This window comes from Herpailurus yagouaroundi, unplaced genomic scaffold (genome assembly GCF_014898765.1).
Source record: "Herpailurus yagouaroundi ecotype Mexico unplaced genomic scaffold, PumYag 162, whole genome shotgun sequence".
In the NCBI taxonomy this organism is placed as follows: domain Eukaryota; kingdom Metazoa; phylum Chordata; class Mammalia; order Carnivora; family Felidae; genus Herpailurus; species Herpailurus yagouaroundi.
This window is the reverse complement of record NW_024412403.1, coordinates 48,629,088-48,640,797: the sequence shown is the minus strand read 5'-3', so window position 1 is coordinate 48,640,797 and position 11,710 is coordinate 48,629,088. Positions and strand designations below refer to the sequence as shown.

The 11,710-nt window shown below is 37.1% G+C and overlaps 1 protein-coding gene across 4 annotated transcripts in view; it reads right to left on the bottom strand.

Moving 5' to 3' along the window:
• Positions 1-3: 3 nt before the first annotated feature.
• The window catches only part of CMSS1 (cms1 ribosomal small subunit homolog), a 383,830-nt gene continuing 372,123 nt past the window's right edge, over positions 4-11,710 (bottom strand). For all 4 annotated transcript variants that reach the window (XM_040484304.1, XM_040484305.1, XM_040484306.1 and 1 more), the window contains exons 6-10: positions 10,691-10,793; positions 7,481-7,541; positions 6,959-7,046; positions 1,698-1,786; positions 4-305 (exon numbers count right to left, since the gene is read on the bottom strand). In XM_040484304.1, the coding sequence (XP_040340238.1) occupies positions 222-305; positions 1,698-1,786; positions 6,959-7,046; positions 7,481-7,541; positions 10,691-10,793 (425 nt within the window). In that variant the 3' untranslated portion in view covers positions 4-221. The remainder of the gene's footprint in view (positions 306-1,697; positions 1,787-6,958; positions 7,047-7,480; positions 7,542-10,690; positions 10,794-11,710) is intronic.

The following is an 11,710-nucleotide window of genomic DNA, read 5'->3' as shown; positions in this document are numbered from 1 at the left end:
AACCACACACAAGCTGGTGATACTTTATTATACAGAGAGGTTGGCAAAGGACAGCTTCAGTTTTGTCAAAGAATCTCCATCAAAAATTTCTAGTGATTCATCTGGTGATGCAGTTAACATAATAAAACAATAGCTGATATTTACTGAGTGCTTGCAATATTCCAGAGCTATTAAACGAGATGCAAATCCCATAAAAACTGGAATTTTCATAGGACCCAGACTTAGAAAAGGCCCAGCTTCAAAGATTCTGACTTGCACAGACTGAGGACTCCCATTTCCAGAAGTTCAAAAACCTCCTTTCTTATCTAAAAGAGAAACAAGAGGGGGAAAAAGAGGTTAAGATCAAGAAAAGATAGTCTTGGTGAATAAATTCAACCATCTGGACATCCTGGTATTTAGATAGCTGTTATGGAGGGCAAAAATCCTAACCTGTGTTTTATTCAGAGTTGAAATATTTACTTAAGTAAAAGAAGAGATACTATATAAAACATCAGTTTCATTAAAGTGCCCTTTTGTTACCGTTCAAAATAAAATCTCATTTAAAAAATCTTATACAAAGATGTTTCAAGGTACCCAAAGTATGCCTAGATTACACACATATTTCAATATAGGATAACTGACAAGAATGACATCAACATAATAAAAATAACTATGGATAAAAAGGTGGTTTTTTGACACAATTTCTTATAATTAGAAAACTCATCATGGATTACTCAGATTTAATATTATAACTGAAATAATTAAATATGGCCTCATGTGCCTAACATCAAATTTGTTAAACTGGTTTTAAAAAAACCCGGTCAGTTCAGGGGACAGGATGTGTGTGTGTATAGGAAACTGAGAGAGTTGTCTTTTAACCTGTACTGATATCTGATATAACTCACTGATTAATCATAATCAGGTTTGGTCATTCTGGGGATATATATAGTTTTATGTGGTAAATTAATTCATTCAGCACATTTGGAGAATTAATTTCAAATTCTTTTATAGTTACTGCCATGATGGTTGGTGACTGGCAGTCATGTTAATTATTGCACAAACCCTTTTCTCTCCAACAGATACTTCTAAACATCAGGCTAGCTTGAAAAATTAGCTCCATGGTACACAGTAGGTGGAAAATCAATTTTTCATATTTTGATGATACTAGATTACTTTCATAAATATATAATAAGCTAATGCTTATGTGGCCACAAAGGCATTCAACCAGTTTTAATTCACTGAGACAGCAAAATAATTTCCCTACCCCAAACCAAAATAGCCCTCTATATTAAGTGAGTGAGGTTTTGGGTATGGGAGATGCAGGCCATGAGGCAAGTTTGTGCCCCCGCTCCCTAGCGCATCTGTAAAGATGAAAGACAAAGATGACTATGTCTCTAAAGCAAGGCACACAAAAATATGCCAAGTCCTCCAGAGCTTCCTGTTTCTCAAAGGTATAGTACAGATGTGGTCCCCAGTGGGGCAGAAGCCATTGGTCATTTAATGAAGAAACAAAGCTGATTCCTACAAAAGATATGGAAAGGATACAGTTAGGTCTAAGGGGTGAGATGGACTTTATAACTGCAGTTACTTCAGAGTTAAAAGACAGAAAGAATTTCAATGGCCAGAATTTTTGGCTCCCGATGTCAATGACTTTATTACTGTGTTTGAACTTAAGCTCAAGCTGAAGAAAAAAAGATTACAGGCTGGTTACACGGTACCTCGGGAATGTCCATCATCCTCCTCAACTTCTGATCTCTCCAGTTCCAGTCAAAAACCAGAAATTTTAAGGGGTTCAAATTAAGGCCACCTGAAAGAGACAGAGAGAGAGAGAGAGTTGCTACAGCAAAACCTTATGATAGAAGCTTATCCAAATGACTTTTTAGTCTCCAGGTTGCTTTTTGCCTCATTTGCTGTCCTCTCCCCCAGCAACTAATCTCTGCACACTAAGTGCAGCCCTTGCCTGATGGAAAACAAATGCAGAACTCGGAGATTGCTTTCCTTATAATCTTATCACTGATTCTGAGGGAAGCAGAGAAGCTGCTAAGCTCGTCAACTGCTCAAATCCTGGCAGAGAATCAATCCCAAGACTCCGTTTCGTGAAGCCCCAGAGGGTGAAGTCTCATTCCTGACAAGAATTTGATAAGATGGATCCTGCAATCTAGGTGTGGCCTTTCAGAGGAATTGAATCCAATGGAGTCTGAATGACTTTGAGAAGGTGAATGGACAGAAGGATGAGGCTGGTGTTTGAGGTTTAATTTTAGGCAGAAAAGGAGGTAAATATGAATGGGTTCTATTCAAAGTGTGCTACCCTTTGAGAAGACTAGCAAACCACTTAAGGACTCCATTTCTGTCTTCCTATCTATCTAGAGACAATTATGGAATGTGGGGCTGGAGGGGACTTCAGCTATTGCCTGTTCCTCAGAGGTCTCAGAGTTGGTCACAGTTAGTTTTTCCCACTACCCCAAGCTGTTTCATGTGACATGTGGAAACATAACTGAAGCCTTCCTCTGCAGTGCTTCCCCTCAACTCTTCTCTGTGATTATTTCAGTATTTCCCCTCTGTCCAAAAGACTTTTTCATTCTTCTTATAATTATAATGACTCCTATTTAAATTTCCCTCTGCAAAATTAAAAATGATAAATTGAGAAGGACAATGGGTTGGTAGTCTACCCTTAAAAATAACTTACTGTTGGTGGGAGAGCAAACAGTCTCTCAGGAAGGCACTAGAGCATTATATAATAGAAGCTTAAAATGCTTACTATTTGATAAAATAATTTTCTTTCTATGACATATCACTAAAAAAACATCAGAAACTTAAATATAGTTAATGGGGCACCAGCATAGCTCTGTTGGTAGAGTATGTGACTCTTGATCTTGGGGTTTTAAGTATGAGCCCCACATTAGGTATAGAGATTACTTAAAAACAAAATCTTTTTTTTTTTAAAGAAATAAATATAGTTACTTGCAAAGATGATCATTGCAGTATTATTTATAATAGCAAAAATTTAGAAATAATCCATGTATCCTAATTACTAAAAAACAATATAACTTGGGGTTAATATCCAAAATATATAAAGAACTTATGCAAATCAGCAGCAAAAAACACCAATTAATCTGATTTAAAAATGGACAGAGGAAATGAATAGATACTTTTCCAATAAAGACATTCAAATGGCCAATAGGTACATGAAAAAGTGCTCAACATCACTAATCATCAATCATATTATCAAAAACCCCCACAAGACATAATAAGTGCTGGTGAGGATGTGGAGAAAAGGGACCTATTGTGCACTGTTGGTGGGAATGTAAATTGATACAGTCACTATGGAAAACAGCATGGAAGGACACTCAAGAAATTGAAAATAAAACTACCATATGATCCAGCAATTCTACTTCTGGGCATATATCCAAAAGAAACGAACTCACTATCTCAAAAACGTATCTGCACCACTATGTTTATTGCAGCGTTATTTACAATAGCCAAGACATGGAAACAACCCGTAGTATTCATCAACGAATGAATAAAGAAAATTCACACACACACACACACACACACACACACACACACACACACACAGGGGAATATTATTCATCCATAAAAAGGAAGGAAATCCTGTCATTTATGACAACAGGAATGGACCTTGGGGGTATTATGTTAAGTGAAATAAGTCAGACAGAGGAAGACAAATACTGTATGATCTCACTTATATGTCAAATCTAAAAAACCTAACTCATACAGAACACATTGGTGGATGCCAAAGGGAGAGGGTGGGGAAAATGGATGAAGATGGTCAAAAGGTAAAAACTTCCAGTTGTAAAGTAAATAAGGTCTGGGGATGTAACGTACAGCACAGTGACTGTAGTTAATACTGTCCTGTATATTTGAAAGGTGCTAAGACAGTAGATCTTAAGAGTTCTCATCACAAGAAAAAAATTTATAATTATTTGAGGTGATTGATGTTAACCAAATTTATTGTAGTAATCATTTTGCTATATATGTATAAAGTCATTCCATTGTACACACTGGACTAATACAATGTTATAGGTTAATCATATCTCGATAAAACTGTAAAAACAAGTAGAATATTATGTACATATTATACAGCCATTAAAAATTAAAAATTAAAGGGGCACCTGGGGGGCTCAGTTGGTTGAGCGTCCAACTTTAGCTCAGGTCATGATCTCACAGCTTGTGAGTTTGAGCCCTGTATCGGGCTCTGTGCTGACAGCTCAGAGCCTGGAGCCTGCTTCAGATTCTGTGTCTCCCTCTCTCTCTCTGCCCCTCTCCTACTCTCTGTGTTTCTATCTCAAAAACAAATAAAAACATTAAAAAAATTAAAAATTAAGACTATTTCATAATGAGCAAAGTCCTCATAAGATATGCTAAGTGGAAAAGGCAAGTTATTAAATTATGATATATAGCATGATCTCCACTTACAAAAATAAGTATATAAATGCATAGAAAAAAGACTAAAGGAAATATATTCAGTATTATCTAACAAGTGATTTTCTCTAAAGTGATATATTTTCTTTTCTGTGCTTTTTTGCATTTTTTAAAGGCTCTTATAGTCAGAAAATCTGCTTCATTATTAGATTAAAACAATATACTTCTGTCTATAATTGTACAGATTCCATGCCATGGGATATCTTTCGAAGTCTGGAAACTTTCCTTAATATATTCTACATACAAACATCTTAAGTCATAAACAGCTACATAAAACGAGTTATGTGCCATTGCTTTGTTACATTTCCAGTTTCTAGAGGGCTGGGATTGGTCTCTTTAAATGTTTTGTATGTAGCCTAACACCTGTGGTTAATGAATATTAAATCATGCATCCAATCAGAATCAGAAGTAAAAGTTATTTTCATTAGTATTATAAAAAATCAATAGATCCTTAAATGTTTTTTCACCCCTTAAATGAAATAAGCTTTCACACTGAGTCCTCACTACTCTCCAGAAATCAAATCTCAACAATCTGTATGTAGAGTTTCGTTTTCTCTTTCTCCCTCTCTCTCTCTCTTTTAAATATGGAGAAGAGTGGCCCTATTGCATGGGGTTCCTGGTGACATACAGACAACCATCTGGATTCGAGGTGGGGGAGTGAGGTGAATCTTTGGCTAACAGCTGTGCGAGAGGCAGGGTCCATCCCTGGACCCTCCTGCTGCCCAACCAATCTCTCCCAACTGTCTCACAGGTAGGCTATGAGTGCCTCTCATCTGTTCCTTCACTACAATGCCCTCCTATGTCCACAAGACAAAAATCCAAACTCTTCAACCTAGTGTTCAAAGTCCTCCCTCCACAATCTGACTTCCTTTCGAGTTCAATCACCAGCTACTAAAGCCCACAAAGTTTCCAACCAAGAAAGTTATTCTCTTTAATGAAAATAATAACTAGCATTTATTGAGTCCTTAGGGTGTGAAATTCTTTATTGGCACTTTGTTATCATATCAATCCCAGGAGGAAGATACTATCACTATCCCTCATCTGAATACAGAAAAAGATTTAGAGAGGTTAAGTAACTTGCCAAGGTCACAGAGCTGGTCAGTTGCTGGATCTGGGATTTGACTCTGAAGGTCTGAATCCATGAGAGCTTAACACTGTATCTCAGTCATGTGTATCTGCCTGCCCTCTTCTGATTCAGTGATTCTCCTATTCCTGTTTTTCTCACATTTCCATACTTCAAAGATCCTATTTTAATCCTCCTTATACTTCAAAGATCAGTTAAAGACCCTTTTCTCTGTAAAGCCTTCCATACAGATTCAGCCTCCATAATAATCTATTTCCACTCTTATAGGACTTGGAGGTGCTCATTTGGCCCTTGGCATTTAGTGCCTCATTTTGTCAATCTCATTCTATGTATATTTATCTTTTCAAGGATCAGGAGCTCTTTGAGGGGGAAAGCCTCTAGAGCTAGGAACGCCTAGACTAAGAGACTGTGGGACAGCCACTTAATCCTTCAGAGCTTCAGAGTTTTCTCTTCTATGAAAAAAAAAAAAGCTAGCGTGCAAGGGTGCCATGAATATTTACTGAGATACATAGGAGTGTGTGGCATAGCACCAGTGCAAGTAGGAACTCAAAAACTGTGCTTCCCTTCCTTGTCTGGGGTTGCCAAGTCTGTCACTTCTTTGTAATTGCACAGACCTTTGTACATAGTGGGTTCATTTAACCCTGGATGATTTTCATCTGGAAAGAAACACTAGTATTTTAAGCTTTTGTTTGCTTCTTGGCAAATGACCATCTCTATATTAGTTATTACATTGATGAACATATTACTTTTAGATATATTAAAAAATCTAGGAATAGTTCCAATTGTAACAGAGTTCTATTAGTATATTAAATAAGTAATTTGGAAGTGAGTATTGAAAAGAAATCTTTAATCAGTCTGGCAGGTAAAACAGGTAATAAGATCATCAGCAGATTAACAAGTTTTAGGCTACTGACTTTGAGAGAGCCAACAAATTATAAAAACCCAGCGGTGGATGTTGTCTGGAATACTTTCTGGGTAAAATACTAAAAGAGAAATGAATTTGGGAGAAACACTCTGGAATACCCGTATTTCATCCATAGAAACCTCATTTTAGTTTCAACATGTTTTATATATAAGCCCTCAACTGAAATGGAAGTCTTGGGGAACCAAGATTCAATTAATTAAGAGAGAAATAATCAACTCACCTAGCTCTACAAATTCTAGAGGTTGCAAACTGGTGGAAATGAATTGTGGATCCACTAACCTGCTTAAAGCAAGTGGAATCTGAATGTGTGTAGGTGGGCACATGTACTGAAGTTTGCCACAATCCTTACCATTCCCTGCTGCTTTACACCTGCCTGCTAGCTCTACCGACACAAAGCTAAGTTTCCAACTCCCCAATCAACACAGAAGTCTGGTTTCATTATATCACAAATGTGGTTTCCTAAACTCACATGGGGGGTAAGGTAAACTCCCAGTACTAAGTAGGCACATCAGCGCCTCTTTTCATACCTTGTTTAATGAGTTCTTTAATCCTTCCTGGAGTTCCTACACCCAGGTGCACAACACGCTTCTCCAGCAACTTTACCTGCTCCTGGACCTATTTATTGCAAGACAGAAGAGAGGAAAGAAGAGTCTTTAGAAAGTGCAAATCATAGGCCAATTTAGAGCACTTTATCCAAAAGTTAAGGAAGTAAAAAAGCAAATGGGCTACCCTTGTTTAGGCTCAACATCCAGGGCAATGAAAGTTAAAGTCAAGATAGAAAAGCATTGCCCTATAAAACCGGGGAATCTTCAGAGAATGCAGGGGTCAGATCTCAGCTTCTGTAGAAAAATCTTGGCGCACAGAGGAGTTGTGACTGTTGTGGGGGCAGGTGGGCATGCAGAAGCAGGGAATGCAAAGAACACCAGAATAGTTGTTAAATATGTTATATAAGAACAAAGAAAATATCAGCTAAGGAGATAAGAAAAAGCTGGGAGTGGCCTTTAAGGATAACTTACATCGCCCATCAGGAACCACAGGCCCTTGCTTACCTTTATGTGTTTTGCAAATAATTTCATAACTTTGCTGTCTCCTCTGAATGCTGTCATCGACCTAATAAAAAAAAAAAACACATTATTGCCTAAGAAAACTTACCCATTGCAGGCCACTTTGACTACTAAAGTATTATGTTTTGCTTTATTCAAAAGAATATGGCATTTCTGTGTTTAACTATGAGCACATGCATGTGTGTGTGTGTGTGTGTGTGTGTGTGTGTACACAAAAAAATTCCGAGATTTTCAAGTCAGCCCCACTTTGGAAGGAAAGTGAGGAAGTTTTTTATTCAGGATGTATCTGGGTTGCTTCTAACTCTCATACACAAGGTTAGCTTTACTTAGGTTTCCTTGATAATTGAAAAATATGGATCTGCCCTTCACTTGTTAATACAGAATGTTTATATTTCAGGTCCCTGGCAGAGAATTTACCTTTAAACTCTGCAGTATAGTTCTCATTCAAAATTTAGTTGCAACAAATATCATAGAACAGTGATCTCAGACTGTGCTCTGTGGAGCCCAAGGGCATCTAACAAAAGGCTGTATGTGGCTGCTGTGGCAGATTGCTGGGAATGAGCTAGCAGGGAGGAGAAGGCTTATCTTTCAATCACAGCAGCCCCCCCACCTTCTACTTTGCAGAGAGAAACTTTCGGCAAAATTTTACATGTGGAAATGCTTCTGGTATCAACGGGTATAAAAGTATAAAAGAACGATCTTTTAATTGATGTTTGGTAATAGACCTAACAAGGGAATACTGCTCAGCAATATTATTTTCCTTTATGTATCATGATTATGTTTTGAAAAATAATATTGACCAGTAGGAATACATGAGTTTGCAAGATAGTGAATTATGCTATACACGTTCTGTTGTGCTTGATTTTTACTCACACATAAGCTTTCTCCATGGCAAGGTTAACGAGGAAGACAGTTTAGGGGACATATTTAATGTTAATTCATGGTCCTCAAGAGAACAGATATTCTTAGAAAAGCTAGAATTTTCACCATTAGTCTTTATGAATAGGGCTTGTTGTGCTAGCTCAGTAATCACTTTTTGCAAATCACCTAACCTTGAAGTATATCATAGTATTACGAACGACACAGAAGAACACAGGATTGGCAAATGAAGTGTGACAACATAGTGCTTTTATGCCCTTCAGAAAAGTATTTATGTGCAGTAAAAGCTCAAATCAATTTGACGGTTTGTTTTTAGGAGGTCATCTCCAGGCCAACCTCTTTTGCCATCAACGTCTGAATCTGAAATGAATTCTGTGGTGGTAGTTTTTAGAACACTGAAAAGTCAGTATGAACTAATATGATTTCAGAACCAGCAAGTACTGCCCCAGAAGCAGGTGGAGTCTTGAAGATCAATTGTGTTTAGAGCAGATAGGTCACAAGAAACACTTGTTTTATTGAGAGGGTGTGTGATGCAAGTTAATGTGTGTGTCTTGTGGGGAAAGGAGAATTGGAAGAACTTAAAAACTACTTTTCTAAATTAATAATCAGATTAGTTCATTTAGAAAAATAGATGCTAAATAGCTACTGAGCATCTACATTTGCACCTCACTTTATTTTTCTCCAGGACTTGGATTTTCCTTTGTTTTACCTCCTGTCAAAGTCTGGTACAGAGCCTGGCCCTGGAAGAGGGCTAGTCCCAGTAAACCCCTTTTAACTCTGATGGCTCTTTTCTGAAAGCTCAATGTTACCACCGATCCAGTGGAAGGAAGCCTTTTTGTTTTTTCTATGAGAATGCAGTAAATGAAAAGGTATGTGAAAGCACTTAGTAAAGCACTGACAAATTATCTTTAAAACATAATTTTTATATATAAATTTTCAGTCCATTTGGAATTTATCTTGGTATGAGAGGCGAGATATGGATCCAAAGTTACTTTTCCAGATGGCTGCGTAGTTGTTCCAACACCATTTATTAAATAATCCATCTTTCCTTACTGATTTGTCACCTTTGCCACACGCTACATTTTCAAATGCATATGGGCCTGTTTCTAAACTTCCAATTATGTTCCACTGGTCTGATTTATCACGCATATGCCAGTTCCATACTGTTTTGATTAGTGAGACTCTGTAATATATATCCATTGGTAATCTGATAGATACTATAGGCATAGTATCCTCTCACTAATATTCTTTATCAGAATTTCCCCAGCTCTTTTTTATTCTGTATTTTCTCTTATGAACTTAGAACTATAGCTTATCTTTAAACTTTGAACTTTAGCTTATCTAGCTAAAAAACCAATTCTATTGCAGTTTCACTGGGAATCTGTGAAATCTGTAGATAAGTCTATGTAACACAGACATCTTTATAACATCAACTCTTCTTATTCAACAATATAGTATACCCTTTTGTCTGTTCCAGATCTTCTGAGTGGCTTGTGTAATATTTTCTTGATATAGATTTTGGTAAGCTTATTCTCTGGTGTTCCATTCTTGTTATTATTTTTTTATTTTATTAATTTTTTTTTGATGTTTACATATTTTTGAGACAGAGAGAGAGAGAGACAGACAGAATATGAGCAGGGGAGGAGGAAAGAGAGAGGGAGACACAGAACCCGAAGCAGGCTCTGGTCTCTGAGCTGTCAACACAGAGCTCCACACAGCTTGAACTTGTGAATCGTGAGATGATGACCTGAACTGAAGTCAGACGCTTAACCAACTGAGCCACCCAGGCGCCCCTCTTGTTATTATTTTAAATTAGGTCTTTTTTTCCATTATTTCTTCCAACTGGTTATTGCTTGTATTATTTCCTTGCTTTGACTCTTGCCCTCTACAATGCGTGTTCTCCACAAAGCAGCCAAAGTGATCCTTTAGAATGATTATTCAGATCATGTGACTCCCCTGCTCAAAATCTTTCGGTAACATTGCGTCCCAGCGCCTTTTGTGTTTCCTGTTCACTCTGTCTGGAATGCTCTTCTTCCAGACATCTGCTTGGCTTTCTCCTTCACTTTGTTCATGTCTCTGCTCAAATGTCATTCTCCTTGGAAAAGCCTCCTGTGACAACACTTTTAAAAGTAGCCCCCCACTCCCTTCTATCCCTTCGCTATGCTTTATTTTGTCTTATATAACTTGACACTACCTGACATTATGATGTATATTTATTTGTTCATTGTTACGTCTCTAGCATACAGAGCATATCAGCTTGACACATATCAGTTATTAAAAAAAACATTTATGAAATGAATGGGTGAAGCATCCAACCTAATAAGCTCCAGGGCCCGGAGGGCAGAGCTGCAGATGATCAGCATCAGGACCGATTTCTTCTCATTATGATTTTTCCGAAGTTTTACCCACTTAGGGCAGACTGAAAAAAGACCATTAGAAAAATATTACTCTAAATACAACAAAATAGGGCCCCCAAAGTTGTGTATTCTCCAATTATTCTTTGTTAGTATTTAATTAAAGTAAAATATAATGAGTACCATGTAGATTCTGTTATCTGGTTATTCTAGATATTAGATTAAAATGAAAAATCATTAACTTATAACACAAAGCACACAATATGCCAAGTTAGCTAAATATGATTAGCGAAATGTTAAATCTTTATATCTAAACTATTTCATTGTCAGCCACAAATAGATGACTACCTAATATGAATAATCTAGCTTATTACTGGCTATCCACAATACATGTTGAAAAGATGAAATTAGATTGTGCAATAGCCATGATCTGAGTTCTGAGCATGTGAACAGAATTTCACAATTTCACAGCTAGAATAGACATCACATGTCCAACTTCCTTATCTTTCAGATAACAAAATCAAGTCCCAGAGGAATACACAGTGACTTGTCCCAGGTCAAACAGCAGGGGCCTGGTACTAGAATACCAAGTACTAGAATACCAAGTATTCTCTGGATTCCTAGACCAATACTAATATTAATTTATTATAAACCAAAAATGAGACCAAAACCCAAATTCTCAAAGCCAGAGAAAAACAAGAATAAACATAAATAAGCAGAAATTAGTACCAAGATGGACCTTAAGAGAAACCTCTATTTCAAATCCATTTTAGGTAGAAAGTTTTGCTTTTAAAGGTAGTTTTAGAAGTTTTTAAAGAGATGGATCTTGAGCACCTAGGTGGTTCAGTCATTAAGCATCTGACTTTGGCTCAGATCATGATCTCATGGCTAATGAGTTCAAGTCCCACATTGGGTGAGCTCAAGCCCCACTTCAGATAAAACATGAGCCCCACTTCAGGTGGGCCCTGCTTCTCTTTCTCTC